The sequence below is a fragment of the Rattus rattus genome, chromosome 10 (assembly GCF_011064425.1).
Source record: "Rattus rattus isolate New Zealand chromosome 10, Rrattus_CSIRO_v1, whole genome shotgun sequence".
Lineage (NCBI taxonomy): Eukaryota > Metazoa > Chordata > Mammalia > Rodentia > Muridae > Rattus > Rattus rattus.
In genome coordinates this window covers 60,261,485-60,287,112 of record NC_046163.1, presented here as the reverse complement: position 1 = coordinate 60,287,112, position 25,628 = coordinate 60,261,485, and the positions used below count along the sequence as shown (strand labels likewise).

General features: G+C 38.8%; 1 protein-coding gene across 9 annotated transcripts in view; it reads left to right on the top strand.

Moving 5' to 3' along the window:
- Enah (ENAH actin regulator) overlaps positions 1–25,628 on the top strand; it is a 112,986-nt gene that overhangs the window by 60,063 nt on the left and 27,295 nt on the right. For 4 of the 9 annotated variants that reach the window (XM_032915349.1, XM_032915345.1, XM_032915351.1 and 1 more), the window contains exons 3-6: positions 3,872–4,049; positions 20,866–20,922; positions 25,038–25,049; positions 25,455–25,539. In XM_032915349.1, the coding sequence (XP_032771240.1) occupies positions 3,872–4,049; positions 20,866–20,922; positions 25,038–25,049; positions 25,455–25,539 (332 nt within the window). The remainder of the gene's footprint in view (positions 1–3,871; positions 4,050–20,865; positions 20,923–25,037; positions 25,050–25,454; positions 25,540–25,628) is intronic. The other 5 variants (XM_032915346.1, XM_032915348.1, XM_032915353.1 and 2 more) reach the window with 2 other exon arrangements.

Here is a 25,628-nt window from a genome sequence, read left to right as displayed (position 1 = left end):
CACACATTTCAAGCTAAGAGCTGTAAGAGAAGGCTGGGAAAGACATTAATAGAATTGAAATTACAGTAGGTAAATGATTAATTCATTTTTAAAATATAAAACCTTTAAAATCTGGGAATGGCGATACAGTCCCCCCCCCCTTGTGTGTGTGTGTGTGTGTGTGTGTGAGTGTGAGAGAGAGAGACAGACAGACAGAGACAGACAGACAGACAGAGACAGACACAAATCGAGATTCTGTCTTCAAAACAAAACAGGAGGGCTGGAGAGATGGCTCAGTGGTTAAGAGCACTGACTGCTCTTCCTGAGGTCCTGAATTCAATTCCCAGCAATCACATGGTGGTTCACAACCATCTGTAATGGGATCTGATACTCTCTTCTGGTGTGTCTGAAGACAGCGACAGTGTACTTATATATAATAAATAAATCTTTTTTAAAAAACCAAAAAAAAAAAAAACCAAACCAAAAAACCAAAACAGGAACCGATTTTTTCAATCATCCAACCTTTGAGAAAAATAACATTGATCTTTAAAAAATAAGAAATATAGCCTGGTGTGGTAGTGTGTGCCGTTAATCCCAACACTTTGGAGGCAGGTGGATCTCTGTGAGTTCAAGACCAGCCTGGCCTATATAGCAAATTCCAAGACAGCCAGGGCTTCATAATAGAGAAACCCTGTCTCAAACCCTGACTCCACATAGGTGGTATGTTCCATTAACATAGCCCTGTTCATTTTCAGCCTGACCACAGCAGAGTGAGAAGTACATGAATACTTATTTTCCCATGACCTGTACAGTGCACAGCATGAGCCTTGTCTGAAGTCAGCTATGACTTTCCCTGTCTTCTCAAAAAATGTGTTTCTCTTATGTCCTTGCTGAAATTTATCACAACGTAAACATTTCACAGTGCATCTTCACTTACAAGCCTAAGATCCACACTCTTCAGAAGCTAGCATCATGCAAAAGACAAAAGATACTTGGTATTAACCACATCTTTTTAATATTATTCTATGCCTATCCAGTAGATAAATGCAAGGAAAAGGAAATAAAACATACAGGGATTAAAATGTATGGAATGGCTGGGGAGGGGGTAAAAAAAATGTATGAAATGAAGCCATTGTAGGTGACGTGATTATGTATTTAGAGGGAAGAAACTCTGATCATAAATCATGAGGATTAGCAGAATGTTAGAATTAATAAACCTTGGATTAGTAATAGGTTAGAATTAAGAAGTAAGTTTAATGTGGTTCTAGATATGTTGTCTTTACCTGTGGTTTTCATCTGAGTTAGGACGTGTAGAGGTTAAGCTGTTTGCAGTAGGGTCTTAGTTACCTGGCCTATTCTGGTGGAATATGCTGTAAAGCAGCTTGAGGGAGAAGCAACAGCAATCTGACTGCTCACATCGCATCTCTGCCTCGGACACAGAGAGTGAATGTGAAGTGAGGCCAGACTGTAGGTCTTCAAGGCTTGTCTCCAGGGACCCACTCTGTCTAGAAATGCTCAGCCTCCTAAAGGTTCACACCCTTGCCAAGCAGTGTTCCATGCCAAGAACCAGGTGTTCAAATATGAGCCTATGGAGGACCACAACCAAGAACTACTCCATTAGATACCTCACCGATTTAATAGGTGCCCAAGATACCAATATAGAGAGAACCACTGAATGTTAATGTCAGCCCAAGAAAGGACTATGTGATACTCATGACGTACCATATAGCTTTATGACATCAGTTATCGAATTGACTTTTGGCTTTAGTACAGGTTTAAATTTGGGAATTGACAATATTCTAAAGTATAAATGGCAGCTTTCCACAAAGGACCAAAAACAGCTAGAGCAGTCATGAGGACAGAGTAGAAGGACAGTCTAGAGCAGTCATGAGGACAGAGTAGGACAGTCTAGAGCAGTCATGAGGACAGTAGAAGGACAGTCTAGAGCAGTCATGAGGACAGAGTAGGACAGTCTAGAGCAGTCATGAGGACAGAGTAGAAGGACAGTCTAGAGCAGTCATGAGGACAGAGTAGGACAGTCTAGAGCAGTCATGAGGACAGAGTAGGACAGTCTAGAGCAGTCATGAGGACAAGTAGGACAGTCCTAGAAGCAGTCATGAGGACAGAGTAGGACAGTCTAGAGCAGTCATAAGGACCGAGTAGGACAGTCTAGAGCAGACATGAGGACAGAGTAGAAGGACAGTCTAGAGCAGTCATGAGGACAGAGTAGGACAGTCTAGAGCAGTCATGAGGACAGAGTAGGACAGTCTAGAGCAGTCATGAGGACAGTCTAGAGCAGTCATGAGGACAGAGTAGGACAGTCTAGAGCAGTCATGAGGACAGAGTAGGACAGTCTAGAGCAGTCATGAGGACAGAGTAGAAGGACAGTCTAGAGCAGTCATGAGGACAGAACCTAAAGGCTGAGACCTAGTGCACAGCTTCAAGTGAAGATACTATAGTTGGACAGACATTAGATATATTGACCAATTTGTAACAAAAGTAAACCTGCAACTTAGCTAAAATAAGTGAATCACTTGGACACCCAAAGAAAATAAACATCATGAAGCTTGAACCTATTTCACACCATAGGCTTAAATCAGTTTCAGTTTTACTGGAGATGCGAGCGTTAATGGATAACAATAGTAAGACTTCTAGAAGACAGAATGAAGTCGTGCTTTCATAACTTACATGGAGAAATATTTCTTAGAACACAAAAACATTAAAAGAGAAAAGGATTTTTAATTTGAAGTAAAAGAAAATGAACTTCTTACAATATCAGTAACAATGAATAGGCAAGTTACAGAATGGGACAAGATATTTGTCACAAATATTTTTCCTTTGGGATCCTATGTAAAGAGAAAAATGGATCAATTAGGAGAGAAATAGACCAATTAGGAGATTTATTAATGGATATAATCGGGAGTTCACAAAAGATTTATCTCAAAACAAAACACCAAGAGGGTACCTGTGAGATGGCTTGGAGGGTGAAGGCACCTGCTGTGCAGATCGGCTACCTGAGCTTTCCCCCTAGAGCCTGCATAAAGATGTTAGTGCCACAGAGTGTCATTTGACTTCCACACATGGACCAGGCCTCTTCTAATATGGTAACTTGGGAAGTACTTTAAATATACAGAAAGACCAGTGCTATCAGAGGCTGTGCCTTCCCATATATGGAGCCATACAAACCTGTATATACTGCTGTGCAATGGTAAACGACAGGACACATTTAGGAAGCTGTGTGGAGTTTTCTACTAAAGTTAAATATACTTATGCCTTACACTAGTTCAACATGGGTTCCTGTTCAGTAAAAACATGCACTGTGCACACCAGCAGATGTTCCACAGGATGTTCATGTCCTTATTTGTAGAAGCCACAAGTTCTGGGCAATAAAAATGTTAGTGAATGAATGGGTGGATTAGTAGTGTATATCAATAAACAATGAAAATGAACAAACCATGGTTGCATAGATCAGTGGATGATTCTTAAGTGTGAATTCGAGGAAAGAGGGCAAGTACATTTCCCAACATGGATTCTGTCCAAAATCCTGTGAAACTTAATTTGTAGTATGGGAGGTATTCTCTCTGGATGGGAGGAGGTGAAGGGTCCTTTACAGTTAATATTCTGGTTTTGAATTTATAACAAGTTAAAACATTTTTAATGAAGTACATTGATTTGTTGGTTTATTATTTTAAAGCAGGCCTTTTGTAAACATAAGATAGTTTACATTCTTCAGACTCAACCTCTGTAGACTTGCCTTTATTCTAGGTAACTAGTTGTTCCAACTAACTGTGATAAAGTCTGCCAGGAATAACTTTAAATAAATACCTAAAATCTGGATTTTATTATTTTACCAGTTATTAGCTGGCTTTATAATGAATTAATTGTCTTGTAGGTTGTGATAAACTGTGCCATTCCTAAAGGACTGAAGTACAATCAAGCTACACAGACTTTCCACCAATGGCGGGATGCTAGACAGGTGTATGGTCTCAACTTTGGCAGCAAAGAGGATGCCAATGTCTTCGCAAGTGCCATGATGCATGCCTTAGAAGTGTTAAATTCACAGGAAGCAGGTAAAGTGTCTGTGCTTTCCCAGTATTCTTCAACGGAAATGCTATGTATATGTTAAAGCAAAACTTTCTTGTCAGCTTTTAAGTCATATATATGTATTTAAAGTAATTCCTAAGTTATTTTCTAGAAAAATGTGAACTCTTATTTGTTTGTGTAAAAGTATAGTCTAGCTGGGCTTCGTGATGCACATCTTTAATCCAAGCATTTGTGAGGCAGAGGCAGGTGGGTCTATGAGTTTGAGGCCAGCCAGGGCTACACAGAGAAACCCTGCCTTAAAAAGCCAGGAAAAAAAAAAAGAAGAAAAGAAAAAAAGATAACATAGTCTAGAAGCATAATGCTGTGAGTTTAATTAGATTTTAAACCTCATTTGAAAATTTATCTAGATTGGTTTATCCTGCTGCAAAATCAACTTTTGATACTAGAACACAAGAGCCACCAGAAATACAAGGTCTCTGTGTTGCCCAAGCTAGCCTTAAATTCATTTCAGGCAATCCTCCTGCCTTCTGCTTCCAGAGTAGCTGGAACTTCAATCATTCCCTCATGTCTGTTTTTATTTGCCTTTGATCAAGCGTAGGTAGGTTTCTAAAACATAATTTTAAACCACATCTGAGCCTAGGGACTTATATTTAGAGTATAATCTCCCAATACTTGGCTCTAGAGCAACGGTTCTCAACCTTCCCAGTGCTGCAGCTCTTCAATACAGTTCCTCATGTTGCTGTGACCCCCCAACCATGAAATTATTTTTGTTGCTGCTTCATAACTGTAATTTTGCTACTGTTATAAATTATACTGTAAACATCTGTGTTTTCTGATGGTCTTTGTTGACCCCCTCAACCCTCAAAGTGGTTGTAACCTACAGGTTGAGAAACTGCTAAGGGTTGTTTGAAGATTTGACGCACACCCTCATGATCCAAGCCGTAATTGGATTCTTACACTATATGTTGCTAAGAAGGAAGAATAGAAATAATTCACTTTGAAAAGCTCAAGTATTCAAAACCTTGTATCAGAGATACACTAAATTTTGTTTAATAAACAGAAAAAGAAATACACAAATGTATGGTTCTCATTAGAGCAATAAATTTTATCAGAAAATGTTATATATGAAAAAAATACAAATAGTTACTCCTTCCTGTGTTGTATGTTTGGTAGTGATTTTAATGATATAAATGTTCTGAGTAAAATGCATATAGTTTATTGAGGAGTATTACAGCCAAATAAAATTGATATTTTGTTTATATAGAATTCTAAAATCCATTGTAAGTGATAACTTTAATATATCTAACTCCTTTGCCTGTTTTAAAAATGACTTTTAGAGGAATAGGCATTTTGAGATCTTGCAGAAGGTTCAATGCCATTGTACCTATATCTGTTTTATATAAAGTTTTCTTTTGGGGAAATTAGCATCTATAAGGAACATATTTTGTTCTCATTGGATCTGTTTTGAGGAAATAAGCCACTGGAACTTTCTTTGGTTTGCCTCTACAAGATGGCAAAGCCTGATCTCATGTAAATCATTTCTCCTGGGCACTGTACTGTTTTTGTCAGCATAGGACTTTATTAACTTATATTATAGGAATAGTTTTACACTGTAATAATCGGGAAACAAGCTAGAATCATGATTCCTATATCTTAAATAGGCCAGTTACATAATTTGAAGAGTGTGCATAGCAGCTTCTGCATTCCTGTGTTTGGAACCAGTGGCCATTCTCATCTCTCAGCCTTCAAATGGGGATCCAGCTAAGAACAGATGTCACTTTGCACAGTTCAGATTCTTGTTGATGGTCATTTTGTCTTGTTATTACCAAACGGACAATATTGTTCTTATCAATGAATAATATTACAGTTTGTTTTCCAAATGCCAATGGCTAATTACCTGTTTTATTCTGATCCTGATTATTTGAAATTCAGTCTTTTTTATGAAGAGACTCATTATATCCTCTTACAGAATAATAAACATTAAGAAATAGTTTTGAATCATGTAAAGTTTTACAAGTATGAAAATTCATGGTTTTATTTGTTGTAGAAGCATTTTTGGTGTGCACAGTATGTAGGATTATTGTTATGGGCAAGTTTGACAATACACTGTGTCCTCTCTTTCGTGTTTTCAATTGTAGTAGGTATAACCTGGTTGAAGTTATCTCTGTCATGGACCAAGTTACCAGCAGTGGACTTTTTGGTTCTATTTTGTTCATTCTTAGAGAAAACAGAGCATTACAATGGTTCATTTGCAGGTAGCATGACATATTTATTTAGGGAATCACTTACCATTATAAATACCATTTTCTGAATTTTGATGACATTCATTGTCTTTGAAGCAGAAGCATGGGGGAAAAATGTTAAGAATCTGGAGCTTGGCCGGAGATTAAGAGCACTGTCTCTTCTTCCAGAGGCCCTGAGTTCAGCTTCCAACGACCACATGGTAGTTCATGTACTGGGATCTGATGCTCTCATCTGGCATGCAGGCATATATACTGAGAGAGCACTCATATACATAAAATAAATAAATCTTAAAAAAAAACTTAAGTGTCACCTGGTGGTACATGCCTTTAATTCCAGCACTTGCTTGGCAGAAGAAGGTGGGTCTCTGTGAATTCAAGGTCATCCAGGGCTACCCAGGTGATGCTTTTTCTTGTGCAGATTCTCACTGTAGGTTAGGAATGTGCTCTGCCTAGCGCTGTTGTGCTGGCCCCTCCCATCCACCTAAACAAACACCCAATAATCCAAGTACCCACATGGTCTTAAGTTCCCTTACCCAAAGCTATTTGCTTTGGGGTCCCAGTGTGTGTGTGTGTGTGTGTGTGTGTGTGTGTGTGTGTGTGTGTGTGTGTGTGTGTGTGTGTGTGTGTGTGTGTGTGTGTGTGTGTGTGTAACTTTTGAAATCATCTTCTGTCTGTCTGCTAACCCAAGCTATTGGGAAGCTTGAGTTCAGACCTTTTACAGATAGTAGCCCAACACCATTCAGCAGAAGCAAAAGACAAATGCATTCGTGAAGGTGGAACTGTGTATGCATCGGTGTGCCTGATTCATAAAATTCTGTCTCTAAAGGTTTTTATTTGTATATATTAACTGTATAGAATAATGGATTGCATGATGTTGATATTTCTGTACATACACATAATGCATTTTGACCACACTAATCCTTATTACTCTCATGTTTTGCCTCTCGTGTTGCCATTTTCCTTCTTCTCCCTCCTCTCCTCCTCCCTCCCTCCCTCCCTCCTCCCTCCTCCCCCCCCTTCCTTCCTTCCTTCCTTCCACAGTGCTAGGAATTGTACTGAATCCAGGGCCTTGAACATTTTGGGCAAGCACTCTACCACTAGGCTACCCCTTCAGCCTGGTTGGCACTTTATAAAGCCACACCCCATACTCAGGCTTCCTGGCCATTACTCTTATTTTTCTCATGTTAAACCGTTACCATGAGAACCAGCCATTGCCATTACCAGTAAACCCTTCTTAGTGATTCTCATATAAAGGTCATGGACATCTTTGTTCAAACAGAATCTTTCTGAAGCTCAGTACAAAGGGACCAGAAGTCAGGGGAAAAGAGTGGGAGGGAGATGCTCTCTGATTGTGTGAGTCTCTCAGTAGTATGATTTAGCTGTGTGCTCTCTTCTTGTCCAAGCCAATGATTCTACATTTCCTTTTTTTTTTTGCTGTCATTCTTCAAACCCTCTTTTTTTAAAGAGAGAAAAAAAAAAAAAAAAAAAAACAATGTTCTGTGGACTAGTCACTCTAACCTTTGCAAGCTGCCCTTGCATATATGTGTGCGTTTCATATTTTCAGTTTTTTTATGAAAAGGTGGGTGGCAGGAATGTTTTCCTTTATTTTGTTTTTAACATGGTATGCAATTATCTAATATACTGGAAAGTACAGGAGGTGCTAAATACAGTGTGTTATATTTGGAATTAAAAAAAAAAACAGGAATCACATGTTCTAACTTTTTTTAAAAAGGAGCTGAATTAGTGCTCCTGCTTTTATACCAAATGCTACAGTGTAACTTTTCACCAATGGAAATTGTCTCAATTTAAATGAATGTATTATACAGACCAACCAAGGATTTGTATTTCTGTATTTACTTATCACATATATTTATAGGCTTTTGTAGATAATAGCAATGAATTATATAATCTACAATGCAGTCCTGTTGATGGCTGGTTGAGGTAAATTTGCACAACCTTATTGCATTTTTGTAAATCGTTTAAATCATTTGAAAATAGGAAATATGTCTTTAAATTCATTTAAAAAAAGAAAATGGCATGCCAGTTAGATTATTCTGGTTTTGTTCAACCATGATTAAGCATAACTTACCAAAAGAAAAACCTCAAAATACTTTTTTTAGCCATTAACTAAAAGTCTGAGTTTGCTGGTTTGTTTTTTCTGCTGTGAATAAGAGCATGGCCAGAGATAAACTTGATATGGTTAAAGTTTTCACCAGATTTATGATAGATGTTGGTCCTGTTAATTCTTTAACATAAACTTGGCCAAATGTTACTTCCAGATGAACATAGGTGTTATTCTCAGCACTGGGTGTTCATTGTGTGTTATCTGTATGTTATGCTTGGACTTGATGGGATTTTCAGCATCTCAAAATAGCTCAGAAATTCTTGAGTATTTTTCTTTGTTTTTGTTCCCCATTTCCCCCCAACCCACCCCTGCCCCCTTGTCAAATTTGTTTTTTGTTTGACTTTGAAGCAGATCTCTGTGTAACCCTGGCTGTCCTGGAACTCCCTATGAAAAGTGCCCTGGCCGTGAATTCGCAGAGATCTTCTGCCTGTTCCTTCTGAGTGCTGGGGTTAAAGCCATGCTCCACTGTGCCAGCCCTAGACTGTTTGTTGCCAGTGGTAGTTTTACTTTGTACTCTTCTAGCTGCTGGTGTTACCAATAAGAACAGTACTAAGCTTAAAACCTCACAGTTCTACCTACAGTGCCCTTTGGCATATGTGCTGTGCTGGTAGCCACTGATACTAACACCAATATGATATCCTCTTGGATTTCATTCCTGGTCTGGAGCTAAGTAGAAACAAAACAGGAACATTAGACAGTTTATGAATAAAGTTTGAAGTAAAGTCTTTGGAATGCCAAAGAAAATTCTAGGGTCAGAGCAAATGTTGCAAACAAGAAGGCGTTTGAAGTCCTCAGTAATAGAATATTTCTAAGTGAGCTTTTGTGGAAGTGTGTGTGAAAACTGGAAACACACCATGTTATGTTTAGAGTGAGAGAACATCTATGGTCTGGGCATAGGGAAATCCAAACAGACTCAGCTAGCAAGGTTGGAAGGAGGCTGGTGATGTCTAAAAAACATCAAACTTTCATGTGGAATAACTTGGTTTAAGAATAAAAAGTGCAGACTTTATTGTATTTTCCTCCTTTCTTTACTTCTACCCCTTGCCCATAAAGGAAATTATTCTCCATAGAAAACTAAGCCAACCGTTGTTTGAGTGCGTCTATATACAAAAACAGAGGAATTAAACGGAAGTATTCCTCTCTTCTACTCAGTATTCTACTATTAAAACAAGACATAACTGTTCCAGGGCAGGGAAAGAGAGAAGGGGGGAGAGAGAGAGTGAGAGCGAACAAACACTGTAATACAGGAGAGAACGTCATGCGAGGACAGATACAACTCTGTCACTACATTGGGCCTACACATACCCAACACATAGGAAAACATAAAAGAAGATAAGTTTGGCAAGCCAATGTTAGAACTACAATTTAGCTGTTTATTAACATTTTACATAACATCTATGAGTGTCCATTTTGTTTGAGATGCATTATCCTGTTCTCAGAGTAGAAGTCAACTTGGAAACTACTGAAGTGAGTCTAAAATGGTTTTCAAGCTTGGAAACATATCAGGAATTTTAGAGATGTCACTGATGACCAAACTACAAGCTGCTTTGAGTCTTAAATCACGAGTTCTTTGTAGAGATAATCTTCCCTGAAACTATTGAGAAGTTCTAATTAATGACTGAGGGCAGTATAAAAATGTCTGGGTTTTATGGCAACACCAGTCACTGATAAGGACTGAACTGAACATTGATTTTCAGTGATTTGTGGGAGAACAAAGATTAATTATACATACAACTTCTTTGGAATACCAAAGTTTAATAGATTTCTTCAAATAATAAGAGATAGCCCAGCAGTTAAGAGCAGTTGTCCCTCTTGTAGAGGACCGGGTTTCAGTTCCCAGCACCTGTGGTGACTCAGAATCCTTTAAGTCCAGTTTCCAATGATCTGGTGCCCTCTTCTGGTCTCCAGAGGCACTACACGACACGTGCACAGACAAAACAGTACCCATTCAGTAAAGAAAAATGAATCAGAGAGAGAGAAGGAGGAGAGAGATGAGAGATAATTTCTAGCTTTTAAAAAAGAACAGGAACTACTGAATCAAACTTTCATTTTCTGTGTTCCCCTCTTATACCTCAAAGCTTCAATTTTTAGTTCAGTGTGACTAATATTTTCAATCCGAAAATGATTTGGGTGACTAATTTCTCATTCTAAAAGAGAATGATTAGGTGTTTTCACCTGCACTGGATGCATCAGGCCTAAATTATCCCAAGAGTATTGCTTTCCTGTGTTTTCCTTAGCCCCACTTCTGTCCTCTGTTTTCTTGGCCCTCCTGTTTACCCACAGGAGCTAGTTGAGTTGTAGGCTGGAGTTGGGGCGAGAAGGTGACTGCTTTTCTGGAACCACTTAAATGCCAATGCTCTCAGTTGTGCAGTTCAGCTTAAGCTTTTAGCTTTTACATTGACATATTTGAAATCATTTCCTGTGTCATTAAAAGAGAGATTTGAGTGGGAACGTAGTACCAGCTAACCCATCTCACAGTGTACAGATCGCTAACCTATCTCACAGTGTACAGGTCGCTAACCCATCTCACAGTGTACAAACCCATCTCACAGTGTACAGGTCACTAACCCATCTCACAGTGTACAGGTCGCTAACCCATCTCACAGTGTACAGGTCGCTTTGCACTTTTGCCTCTTGTCTATGATTTCCTTCTTTGCTGAACCAGAGTTAGATTCAGGAATTTTGAGGTTAAAACCCTTACTTAGGGATTCGGCAAATGTGGCTCAAGGATATTTGAGGAGAATTCCTGTTCGTACCTCTACAAAGTGCTCCGTAAAAAAAGTCCCCTTCTTTATGATACATAGCCAAAGACACCAGGCTGAATGCAAAGAGAAGAAATGATCCCGTTGTCTTCTGTGAAGCCAAACATCAAAGGGCTCCATTTTAACCCACTTCTTTTCCTATAAGGAAATACCAAAGAGCAACTGCAGTATAAAGAAAAGCTTGTTAGCCAACAGTTAGACACATTTGGGAGCATACAGGACAGACTTCTGCTGAACTCTGGTGAAGGCCTCCTAGAGGATGACATCATGGTGCATGCCATTGGGAGATCTCTTTGCCAGGCTAGAAGGCAGCAGGGATGGCCCTGTTGTCTTAGAAAAGCCCTCCTATGATGACCCTAGCTCCCTTCTGAGGGCAGCACTCCCAGGCTATCCTCACTGATGTGATAGCTGCAGCACATGCAGCATCGGAGATAAGCCACAGCAGGGCTTACAGAAACTAACACTGTGTTATTGAACTCACACGTACATATTTGTTTGTTTAGTTTGATAATTGAGTCCTGTTAGTGCTTCCAGCTGGGACATGGTCTGAACTTGTTGCCTTTACCTAGTATAGGCAGCCATGGCTGCAGTGAGTTCATGAGCAGTGGGCGTGTCAGGTCTCCACGGTAGCATTTCATAGCGCTCCTCCCTGTGCTCCTGTCATTCCCTGCCCTCTTTTATGAAGGCTCCTGAATTCATGTCTGATTATTTTAGGGAGCACCATGTTCGTCTTTGGTTGCAGAACTTGTCCTTCTCCAGAGTGGAGTTATAAAAACTAAGGGCAGGTATTAATTTTGTGGTAAGTCTGGAGTTCACAGTCTCTAGACTCTGAAGCCTGGTGTCATGCAGTCTGCTTCACACCCTGTGTGTCTGCATACCCGGCAAGACGCTGCACTGTCTCCAGGCTCGCCTTACACCGATTCTCAGTAGCAGTGCTGTTGACCTACAGAGGTCATCGATCATTTGGATGCTTGTCTTGCAGATGTGTAAAAATTTGCACACATTTGTGTCATTTATTAGTTTTTTTCTTAGGAGTTAGAGAAGCATTTTACTGAATGTCATTTAGTCTGATATCTATCTGTGGGATAAAAAATGTTAAGCAGACTTAAGTTGGATGCCTCTGTCTTCACACTGATTTAGGGAATAATCAGGAACCATTTCTACCTTGATGGAATTGCAGTGCAGAAGAGCAGCCAAACCTTTCCCATAGAATTTTTTTTTTTTAAAAGACTTATTTATTGTCTATACACCATTCTGCCTGCATGTGTATCTGCAGGCCAGAAGAGGGCATCAGATCCCATTACAGATGGCTGTGAGCCACCATGTGGGTGCTGGGAATTGAACTCAGGACCTCTCCTGCCCTTTGCTATAGGTTTTACCTTGTAATTTTGAACAAAGTTTCACACATCCCAATAGGTGTAGCAGCGCCAGCTTGCCCGTGTCCACGTTCACATTAGTGCATTGCTTCTGAGTTAGCAGCATGCGTTTCTGTTTTCATAAGCGAGGCAAAAATAGAAATCAGTATTTTAATATCAAATGGTAGTATCTTTGAAGTTAGTATGTCATATATAGGTTGTTTTATTCATTCACAGAATAGTCATAGAAATTTGATAGTCTTATAATCTAAAAGAACAAAGGCCTCAATGAACAGAATTTTTTTGTATTTGAACTTAGATACCACATTACAGGATAGTAGAGAAATAAAGGAACAATGAATGACTGAAAGCCGTCGGTCTCATGGCTTTTTCTTATGCAGAGATGGTAATAGTTGGCTGGAAACACCTGCAAGGTAGTGTAAATGCTGCACAGAGTGGTGATTGGAAATAGGTTTGGCAAATGTAGCATGCTATTTGTGTAAAGTTACTAAAATGGTTCTTCTGAGGTAGACTTGCTATTTCTGTAAGTCTGATTTCTAAGATGATTCACAAGAGAAAACACAGCAGTTGTGTTTTCTGAAAGTGTTTAGGTCTTTTGTTTTTGCTTTTGCTTTTTTTAAGGCAAGGTCTCAGAGGGTTACTTTGAAAGTCATAACCAAAGCAACTTGGGGAGGAAAGGGTTTATTTGATTTATACTTCCATATCACTGTTCATCACTGAAGGAAGTCAGGACAGGAACACAAGTGGGCCAGGAACCTGGAGGCAGGAGCTGAAGCAGCGGCCATGGAGGGGTGCTGCTTACTGACTTGTTCCACATGGTCTGTTAAACCTGCTTTCTTATAGCCCCCAGGACCCTCCCAGGATTGGCACCACCCACAATGGGCCGGACCCATCCCCAAATAACAGCTCATTAAGAAAATGCCTTATAGCTGTGTATTACAGAGTCATTTTTTTCAATTGAGGTTCCTTCCTTTCAGATACTTTAGCTTGTGTCAAATTAACATAAAACTAGCCAGGACAGGTTTTTCCGAACAAACCCCTGGCTGTCCTGTAACTCACTATGTAGACCAGGATGTCCTTGAACTCACAGAAACCCACCTGCCTTTGTCTCCTGAGTGCTGGGATTAAAGGTGAATGCCACCATGCCCAGCTGAAGTATTTTATGCCAGTGCTGTTCATATAAGAAGAAAAAAATTTTTACTGAGGGATTTGTTTAGAAACATTTTCCTAATCTTTTTCCCTCAAACCTTGGATTCATACACCAGAGTTTAAAGTATTGACTAGATGAGTGATGGACACGCACCAGTGGGCCTCCTGCAGGCTGAACTGACACTGAGAGTGCATCACTAGGAAGAGGGTGGGCTGGACCTTTTCACCTTTACCAGATGGCCCTGAAGCGGCTTTCTGTTAGATTGGTACATGTCTCTCTTTGGGTCCCTTATACCCAGACCCATGAACACTCCACCCACACCCCATGAGATTTGTGGTGTACATCTTTCTCTCCCATACTTCTTCAGAGCATTTTTAATAGTTAATTTCTGGGTTATAGAAACAAATTTAGCAAACCCAGAGTTAGCTATAGTATTAATATAGTATTAATATAGCATTAATATAGCACTTACTTGCTTGTAAAAAGCAAATCTCCAACGTGTCTCTTTGATATCGGGCCATGAAGCGCAGATTTTTCAAATGGAACTTATAGCCCCATTAGGCTAGACTAAAGGTCGCTTTCGAGTGTATTTAGTGCAGTAATGTAGTATTGCATAAGTAGGTGTTGGATTTCAGTCTCAGGAAGCCAGAGTCGTTTCACCACTCTTCACGGAGCCTTTGGAAGTTCCCAGAAGCTCCCCATCTTACGTGCTTCCTCATCAGTCTGAACAGTAAGGTGTTACCTTTGAGAGTCACATGTCTTGTAAAAGAAGAGTTAAACTTGCTTCCACCCAGCTTTCTTCGCTCTTGGGGACAACTGTGGACAGGGGCGTATCCTTGCTTTTTTAGTTAGGAATTGGCTGGCTGTTTATGACAACCTTACAGTCCATGAAGAGCTTCAAAGTCAGATTTTTTTGGACTGTTTGTATAATTATTAATTTGGGTTATATAGAACTCTGTAGTTTTCTTTTCTTTTGTTTTTGAGACAAGATCTTTATAACCTTGCTTGGCTCAGAGCTCACAGGCCAGCTGCTACCTCACAGAGGCCTGCCTGCCCCTGCCTTCTTGAGTGGTGGGATCAAAGGCTGTGTCACCACAGCTAGTATGTACATAAGGGTCATTTTAGGGGAAAAAGGTACTAGATTTGTAAGTATTTCTGTCTGATCCTGTATGTTTCTCTTACTCCTTTATTGTAAGAACACACACAGATTCTGTTACTTCTCGTGTTCATCCTTCTTCCTCTCATTTAGGTGTATTATGGATCATCTAGATGTATGTACATATTGCAGCTAGCATGGAGACCTCTTGTTTAAAAGTTGAAAAAAATGTTGTAAAATTTTTAAAATCGTATTACTCATCTATGTACCAAAGTACAGAACAGTTGGTAGCGGGAGGAAGGTCAGTATGGTTAAGTCTCAAACCTGGGTAAACTGAGGACCCTGTTAACACATAGAACAGACTTGGCTGCCGGCTTCTCCCAGCATTCCTCAGTCCTAACCTGTATGGCTGTCATACAGGCCCTTACCCTACACTTCTCCAGTCCAGGGTCTGGGCTGCCCTACCCTATATAATCCAGCCTTTTGGTTCCCTGGCCCTTTTGTCTACTCTTTACTTTCCTGGCTCTCCCTTCTTCCCTCTCATCTCCTCACATGGCCCAGCTCAGGGTCATGTTCACTCTGAACTCTCCCAGATGTCCCAGCCAATGGGACATCTAAGCTCCTCCACCATGCCTAGGAGCAGTCATGTCCTTCCTTTTCTGTTTTTTTGTTTTTTTTTAAAGATAGATTGATTGGTTGGTTGGTTGGTTGGTTGGTTGGTTGGTTGGTTGGTTGGTTGGTTGGTTGTACACTGATGCTGTCTTCAGACACACCAGAAGAGAGCATCAGCTCTTGTTACAGATGGCTGTGAGCCACCATGTGGTTGCTGGGATTTGAACTCAGGACCTCTAGAAAAGCAGTCAGTGATCTTAACTGCTGAGCCATCTCTCCAGCCTTCTATTTATTTATTTTTTTCATTCAGCGGCATAGATGTTATTTCTCTTCGAGCATCTTTAAGTCTAGTACAGCAGCCAGCTTATTCTAAGCAGACAGTGTACAGTAATAATCCAGCGATTGCTTGACAAATTAGAGAAGCCTCAGGCCCTGCCTGTGGGTATTCGGGCATTTCTAATGGATTGTTGATAAATAAAGACTGCTTCTGCTGCTTTGGGTGTTTGTTTGTTTGTTTGTCTTTTTTTTTGTTTGTTTGTTTTTTTATTTTTTGAGGTTGAATAGTGGAAGGCTAAATCTAACATAGAAATTGTCAGTGAGGTGAAGTGATGGAGAACCTGGATATCAGCAGTATTTAAAATATTTACCAGGTTCACTGGACAGCTTTCTTAAGCCGAAACAGTTGATTTGTGCTTATGGATTTTTTAAATTCGTGTTTATTTCTGATTTGCCTGCGTGTGTGTTTGTGTGAGGGTGCTGCATCCTCTGGGCTGCCATGTGGGTGCTAGAAATTCTAGGTCCTCTGGAAGAGCAACCAGTGTTCGTAATCACTGGACAATCTCCCTAGCCCCTCATTTATGGGTTTTTAACAGCAGGAACTTGACACTTGTTTAAATTTCTTAATTTTTATGTTTGGCAACTAATGATAGGGTTTTTGTTTGTTTGTCGCTTTCTTTTTTACTATTAAAAAAAAACTTTCATCTGAACGGCAAACTGTGTGTTTGAAATGACATGGCGTCAAAAACAGCTTGAACGTAAAACAGGACGTGGTTTTGTTTGTGTAGACTGGTTCCGACTGCATGGTCTTCTCAGTCTTACTGCGTCAGACTCCAGAGTACAGATAGTTCAGGCCTTCCTCAGATACCGTGTTTCTGAGTTCTGAGTGGGAATTACAGACGGTCTCGATTGTAGGGATCCAGGTAGGAGGCAGTATCACTGAGCCGTCTCCTCAGCCCTAATACAACATATTTTTAAGTGCATAATAGAAGAAAGGTACGTTATACACAGAGATGGTGATGTTCAGTTTGTCAGCATCTGGGTTTGGATGTGTTTGCAAGCATGCTAGTCTGTAATGTGACGATCAGAGGACCTTGTGCGATTGGCTCTTTACTTCGAGGAATTGAACTCTGGTTGTCAGGCATCCTTGCACGGTTGGATGACAGGCACCCTGTTTTGGTTAGGGTTTATATATTATATATGAGTCCACTGTAGCAGTCTTCAGACACACCAGAAGAGGGCATCAGATCTCATTACACATGGTTGTGAGCCCCCATGTGGTTGCTGGGAATTGAACTCAAGACCTCTGGAAGAGCAGTCAGTCATCTCTGCAGCCCTCCGTTAGGGTTTCTGTTGCTGTGAAAAGACACCATGACCACAGCAACTCTTAAAAAGGAAAATATTTCATTGAAGCTGGCTTACAGTTCAGAGGCTTAGTCCATTATCATCATGGTGGGAAGCACGGCAGCGCGCAGGCAGACATGGTGCTGGATAGGGAGCTGAGAGGTCTACATCTTGGTCTGCAGGCATCAGGGCAGCTTCCTAGACCTCAGATTGCACCTGACAATATAACACTTCCTCTAGCAAAGCCAAACTTACTCCCACAAGTCACACCTTCTAATGGTGCCACTCTCAGTGGGCTCTGCATTCCAACACCACATAGCTTTACCTCTGAGCCATCTTGCTTAGCCCTTTGTCAACACTTTTCCATGTCATTTCAAATAGTGCACGCTAAAGCCTTGTTATAATAAATTGTTGTATCAAATCTCAAAAACAAGTTATGTTACATAGATACTACTTTAGATAGAGACACCTTATTTGAAATAGAATGAATTTCGTGCAGAGAGAAAGACCAGCACAAACAGCCTGAGGTTCCCATGGAGGAGTCACTGACCTGCATAAGGGGGACAGTCCTGGTTTTTGATGAGCTGTCCTGATCAGATGTATTGACTTAATATCTTTGGAAGCTCTGCTATAGCTCTTCTGTCTCAAGCCCAGAAGGTTTATTTTGTGGTTGTTTGTTTCAGTGTTTGTGAAAAGTAGCCACGTTGTGGAGCTGCCTGGGACTTTACTCATGCATTTGTTAGACATACACACATTGGTGTTGGCATAATGTATACATTATAAAGCAAGGAGAGGATTTTTTTTAAAAAAAAAAAAAGGGGGGAAAGTAAACAGAAGCGTTACCGTTCCTTCCTTCCCTGAGTCTGTGCTGAGACTTTTTTTTTACTTAAAATGTAAATTGCATCATTTCCCCTTCTCTTTTCTCCCTTCAGACCCTCCATGTCCTCCGAGATCCCCATGCTCCAACACCCTCCCTCTCAAATTCATGGTCCCCCTTTTTTTTTTAGCTTTGGCTGTCCTAGAACTTGCTATGTAGAACAGTTTGGCCTCCAACACACAAGAGATCCTCCTGCCTCTGCCTCCTGAGTGCTGGGATTAAAGGTGTGCACCACCACATAAATATATAAATACAGCCTGTTGGGTCTTTTATGAACTTATTTTTAATGCAGACAGATTCCACTGCAGCACTTGCCTCCGGGTTATTTGCATGCCTCTCTTCTCTTTCAATGCCTTAGCCTTAGAGCAAACACAACCTAGTTGCTTTGACTGCTTGCCTAGGAAGGGCTTTATTACAAGAGGCAGGAGTTGAGTACCCTTCCTCTGAATGCTAGCATTGGGCTTTTTCTGTCACTCAGTGACCAGCTTCCCAGAAAGGCAAATCAAATTCAAACCAGTCTTTAAGTAAACGTTATCTTATTTAACCCTTAGAAATAAGAAATGCAGAGGTGGGCAATGTTTCTGTTACAGATTACCTGGAAATGACTAATAATAAATACCACTAATAATAATTCTATTAATAATAAATACCACTATTTTTTGGAAGTACAAAGGCTCTAGAAGTCTGTTATAGTAATTATATATAATAATAAAATGAAGTGACATGGATCAAAGCTAAAAAGTCTTGTCATTTTCCACTGAGGTTAAACAGACTTCACTTTTTTTTTTTTTTTTTTTTTTTAAAGCCAAGTGGTAAAGAGTAACAGCAGTGGGCAAAACCTTTAGGGTGACAGTTTTACAGCAAGAGACAAACATCCGCAACGAGATCAGAGGCCAAAGTAGTTATCAAGAATGTTAGATTCCTTCTAGAGGCATAATAAGGATGTTAGATTTACACTCTGGGTTCCCTTAGCCCTAACTCAGCCTCTGTGGTATAGCTTTCATAAAAAGTAGTGGTTTTTAGAGACAAGTGCTAGTATTAAACAATGCTAGTATTACTAATTAATACTGAACTTACCCATATAATCAGTCTTCTCAAGTTGAGTAAAGAAAGAGTTAACAGCATCAACAGTAAGCAGGAAGCTGGCCCTATTCATACAACGGAATGAATAATTTACCATCTTCGGGGAAATGCAAACTGCAGTATAATTCAGGCAACCCTATCAAAAAGTAAATCAGTGTTTAGCTTGGTAACAGAAATAAAAATCAGCGGAAAGAAGATGCTTAAGGTTGACCAATGCAGGACATTGCTTAGTGGTTCAGTTGTGAGAGAGATCCTGAGTTCTTGGTTGGAAAGGGTTAGTCTCCTGCAGTGGTAACAGTGCCTGCAGTCTGACGGTTGTCAGGTGACTGTGCTGAAATGATTTCTCCTGGGATGGGGCAGCTTTTTTGCTGTCAGAAGCAAGGTGCTTTCTCAGGTTTTTCATGTAAGTTTTTTTTTCTTTTAACTGTCCTTGTATGTTTTCCTGTTTGATATGGATTAAGGGAACTAAAGGGTAAAACCTGATAACAAGGTGTGTTCACTATTAAAGGTTTTGTGGGAGTATAAACACTGGTAAGACATTTTTATGAAGGAGTTTAAATTTAAAATCTAACTGTGGTCGTCGTTCTGCAATGTTTGTCTCCTTTCGCATGATCTCACCGGCTTGTTGAGCTCGCCCTTGAGTGCCTGTGGTTTATCACTGCCCTAAGTATTGTGCATGCATCTTTGGGGATAGATAGGTGGGTGAAAATACTTAGCAAAGGTGGCCTTAGCGATTTGTTTCACTGGTGTTTAAAATACCTACTGTATCAATACTTTAAGATTTAATTGGATTATGTTGTCAATTACTAAAAATGGTGAAAATTTGTTATTCATGATCTATCTTGTTAAGTAAGCCTTTGAATATAAATTGGTTTGGTTCTGATTTTATTAAAACTTTTTACTTAGTAGAGGTTATCTTAAAGAATATACTTTTAGGTAAATCTAAAATACTGTCCTGTTTGCTTTAATATGGTCTTCCTTAAACCAACATGTATTTGAGCCGTGAACTGTTTTCTTAGTACCCATAAGAAAAGAAAATCTTCTCCTTGCTGAAAGGGTTTTCTGAAAAACTGTTGGTGTACCTTTTGCATGTTATTAATACTAAGCAAAAGAAATTTTTTTAACCCCAGTTTTAACTATTACCTTAATTTTGGATAAAGCATTTTTCTTTCCAGAAATTGCCACTTTCTCTTTGAGTTTTTCTTCTTAAAAATTTTTAATTTATTTCATTGATAAACTAAATTTTAATATAAATCATGTAGGTTAAATGGCTGGTTGTCGTTGGCCACATAAAATTTTTACTAATTCATTTTGTCGAATATGTTGTCGTATATAGGGAAAAATAGTAAAATGTGTCGCTGTAAACCTTGCTGATCATTGTTAAGTACAGAACTATCTCATATCAGTGGATATATATGTTAAGTACAGAACTATCTCACATCAGTGGATATATATACACACACATATATATATATATATATGGCTTTTTATTTATAGCTTTTGGGGGTTTTCCAGCTGGTATACAATGAACAATCTTAATTAACTAAATGAATCTTAAGTATTTCCCCTGAACTTTTTTTCTAATAAAGTTCTCCTTAATGGGAGGGTAGACCTCATGAAATTAATTCTGTTGGCCATGTATCTTATCTTTCTGTACTTCGTTCTCACTAATGTTTTAAAAAAAAAAATACAGTCTTACAATGCAGACTGCATTCTTCGATTGTATAACTCAGGAAATATTTAAGCTGTAAAATTATAAATTTTCCCAAATGAGGGTCTAGATAGGACGCATGTGTAAGTGCATTCTGAACATTTCGAAGCACCTTTTAGTTCGTGTGAAGTTCTTCAGCTGGCTCTGTTGTCCTTCGAAGCTTCTAACACCAAGGTGTCTGTTGCAGCCCAGAGCAAGGTTACTGCTACCCAGGACAGCACTAATTTGCGATGTATTTTCTGTGGTAAGCAACATTATGTTTACATTACTTTTTCAAGCTGTGGTACATAGTACTTGCCCATATCCATAACTTTTGTTTCTCTAGGCCATAGTCTGGCTTGTGGTATTTGAGATCTGAAGCCAGCTTCTGCTCTGTGTAGTGATAGTTGTGTTCACGTAGGTCACGTTGGCCTGGCTCCTCAGTTGGCTTATTCGCGAGGCTTTAACTAGAAATAGAACCTGAAAATATTCTTTTTGGGGGTTGGGGATTTAGCTCAGTGGTAGAGCACTTAAGGCCCTGGGTTTGGTCCCCACCTCTTCCAATATAAATTAGAGAAGTTTTTTTTTTTTTTTAAATTATGATTTTCTTTGGGAACAGACATCCGATCTAATTTAAAAGAAAAAGGTATACATTTTTCATATGACTTGAGTAACGTAAATGTGCCTTATTGGGAAGGCGCTCTCTTACTGACTTAGTTCTAGATGTGCATATCGAGAGGCAGACGGAAGCTCACTCTTTCAGTGGATGGGTTTCAGAGGACAGCACGCTTTATTTGGTAGCCTAGGTTTCTGTGCCTTAGAAGTGAAGCTAGGCCTTTAGATTGTCACGTTCACTCCACTAGATATACATGTGTGTATATGCATGTATTATTTGCATGGATAAGTTAGGCATATCACATAGCCACTCCATGTTAGAGCTGATCAATCATTTATATATATAAATTTCTTATATATATAAAGTTTTACACAGGGAAATTTTCTTTTATATAGAGAGATTAGTAAGTAAATACATACTGTCTGAATTCTCCTTTTTCCTATTTAATTCTGAAACCTATTTTGGAAATTCAAATTTCAAAATAAAGTCTTTCTTAATTATTTTAATTTTTTTTTTTTTAGTTCACATATGCCTTTTTGACTCATACCTTGACTAGACTATTTTGTAAGAGACAATTATAAAGTGGTATGCTACAAAAATTTTTGAATTAATAGTTCAGCTAGTGTGTGTACTTTTTCCATGTAAACTTGAAATTTTTAGTATGGTTTCTCAATATTGTTGATACAGTTTCTGGTTCTTAAGTTGATGTGCTTACTGGATTAGAGAAGCATGTTATAATAAGAAGGAAAAAAAAGAAAATATTAATATATTTCATGGTCTCCCAAGTTACATTTTGACCTGCTCCAGCTGATACTTACAGCAGCGAGCACCTATTTCATGACTTGTTATAAGTTTTTCCTCCTCTCCCCCAGACTCCCAAGTCAGCACTGCAGATTGCTTAGTGTCAGTAACTTTATCTCTGATCTTGTCTTGTCCTGGAGTTCTCCTGGGCCTCTATTATTAAACATTGATACTCGTGTGATTAGACCGCTCTTCAGCTCACTTTGAAAATGTACTTGATATTGTGACTTTGTGCTTTTAAGGTTGAAATCCATGTGTAGAATGATAGCTTACCCAGTTTTAAAGGGGAAAGGGTAATTTGACCATATTAATAGAAGGGATTTTTAAATCATAAAATAACAGGTTAAAAACACAGATTTCCTTTATAACAACCTTTTATTTGTATATAAACAATCTTCAGTCTGATTGCTAAATTTAAGTTTTAAATATTGTACATAATAGCACCTACTTGTCTTTTAGTTCTGTGGTTTTAAAAAGTCTGTGGCCAGTTGTTACCTAGATTCATGAGAATTAAAATGAGGAGAGTAAGTGAAATGTGCTTTAACCCAAACTCAGTATTGAAGAAGGCAAGGCTAAAATGCCATTCTTACTGGAGAGAAGTTCATATCAGATTTCCATCATTTATAGAATGCTTATCAACAGCATTACTACATTGCCTTTATTAGGAGCAGTAATTCCCAAACTTTGCATGTTTAGCCTGGGCAGGTTAGAACCAGCCGTGGCCTGGTTATCCATCAGGCAGAGGACTAGAGCGGTGCCACCCATTTCTGCACCTTGGTCGTGTCTCCTTTTTCTTTTTTCTTAATTCTTTCTTCACAAAGATAACTGATAACCTATAAACCATGCATGTTAACATACTGTCCTTTACCCATTGGGATGGCTATGAAAATACCTATTCTGTATTTTATGGGAAGACAGATACTAAGTTTGGAATATGACCCGTTTGGAAAAAAAAAATAGTATACATTCCAGAAAATACAGCTACTGATGACCTTGCCTAGCCTTAGTTTCTGCTTTCTGTTGTTTTGTAATGCCTTTGATACAACCCACCAATTTTATATCCCATCAAAATGTTTGACAAGAAGGAAAATGTAATTGTGTGCCTCTAGTTTATAACTTACCCAGAATTTTTACCTAATAATTATAGTATTTCATAATTGTTCTTAATTACATATATATTTCAGTATGCAGGATTTTTACAGTTGGCAATATTGATGATGAAGAAGAAAAACAAAACAAGCAGATTAAATGTAGATACCACAGAATGCCAAAGGGGGGTGTTAATGCCCAGATAGACAAATGGCTTGCTACCATACAGCTATGTAGTAAAGAACTATGAGAGTTAATTCTGACCAAAATCCTTGGTTTAAAGGATCCCTTGAAGTTTTTCTTTTTATGTGGTAGGAATAAAAACTATGGTGAATTTCCACATTCAGTTTGTTTTATGAGTCACATCAGGATTCTTAGGGGCTTTTGGTAGTTTTGTTCTGCTGAGAGTGTGTTAAGTATGTGTAACCCACGGTAACTCTGACCTCATTCTCTCGGTTGCCTGTCAAATGCTGAGATTGCAGGCATACAGTACCATGTTGGGCCCAGAGATAGATTAAAAACAAACAAAATTGTTTAATAAGATCAATAATATTAAATTGAAATTTTAATATTTTTAACTTGAATATATAGATTTCAGCTAAAAACATAGATTTAGTTCATTAATAGGATCATTGAGGTACAACGCCTTCTCTAGATGTGAGCACAACAGATTACTGACATCCAGCTGTCCCATTGTTTGTGCCATTGAAGTTTTCATTTAAACACTCAGGCATTATTTTCTAAACTAAGCCATAATGATCTTTAAGTTGGTTTTACAAATGCTTTCATTTTATAGTTTAAAATATACTAAATAAAGGAATGGATATATAAATTATACTCCCCAATTTTTTTCAAAACATCATTGTGTTAATTTTCCAAACATTCTGTTAGGCAACAGCTATATTTTCATTTATGTAAACATTTATATGTGTGTTTGCTTTTAAAACGTGGGTGTTTTTTTTTTCTCTTATTAATTAATTACATGGGGCTGATTTTCTATTTTCTTTATTTGGTTCTCAAAGTATCAGGCTTATATATTCTAATGAAATACATTGCTGCAGATGTCATCTAATTTGTCATTAGAGGGCAAATTAAATGACTAACCTAAAATCATGTAGAGATGAAAAGGCTAGTAGGTAAGTTCAGATCATTTTCCTGCTTTTCCACACTGGGCAGGGCCAGTGCAGTTACATCCCGATGAACCTTTGCCTCGCTGTGGGTCTGCTCCACTGGGTGGAAATGGCCGCTTTCATGGTCTTCGCTCAGCACAGTAGCATGTTCTAGAACACAGCACTGATTTACTCACTTTTTATAGTAGTGCTCTGCGAAACTCTGAGAAGTCAGGTACACTTCTCAGAGGGCGGAGGGAAGCCGACTTGACTTTCTTGCTTTTACTGTTTTAGATTTCAAGGTTTTTCTAGCTTAACCTTAGATTGGTCATCTCATTGTATATTATCCCAGGTGCAACTTGTATCTCACTTAATTTTTATATCTGATGACAATAAGACTTCCCATAATTTAGCAACAGTCTTAAGATGCTAAAGATGGGTCTGCATTATATATGGATGTTGGGAGTGGATGGTCAGTGGTTTCTCATGAGTTCCGTGTTTGTGTAAACATAGGGTCTCCCCCAACCCTCTGCCTTTCTTACCTCAAATGAAAAGTTAAGATTACCTATATAATATTAAAAATTCAGCTAAGTAGGTTAATACAGTCTATGGAAGTTTAGCGAATGTTTGGTTCACCAGTACTGGAAATGCCATGTCATTAAACAAAAATGGCAGCTCAAGTGGGCAAGTTTGATAAATGCATTAGCATACTTCAGTCTAGTAATGAGGTTCTCATGCTCTCTCTCTCCTGTTTTTCATTTCCAGTGTTCTATTTAGGTGAGTTTTTAAATTCTGATTTTTCATTTAAGTTTTTTCTTCTCCACCTCATGAATAATTACCCCAAACAAAATGTCTCATTGTCTTAGAAAATGTCAAGCTCAGGTGCCTATTCAGACGCTCATTGAACCCTTGTTTTACTCAAGCTCTTCATATGTAAATGTTTATTTCCCTTTATTGTTGGTGTTCCCATCTGTCTGAAGTGAGTCTTCTGGAGACGATGGCTTATGCTGCAGCCTTTCATTTGCTGTGTGTTATGAAAAGCTTGTATTTTATTTTGCTAGATGAAAAGAAGATGCATTCTTTTAATATGTGATGGTTTTTTTGTTGTTCTCATGGTTTAATTTCCTCCGCCCAGCTTGGTAGAGTGGTAATACTCATCTGTAATGTTTCCTCCCTCTATAGGGCCAACATTGCCTAGACAGAATTCACAGCTACCTGCTCAAGTTCAAAATGGCCCATCCCAAGAAGAGATGGAAATCCAGAGAAGGTAACTCCATACGTTTACACTTTCTTGTTTTGCAGCAGACCTAAAGGACCTGACAACACATTACATCCTTTAGTTCTTTGAAATTGTGA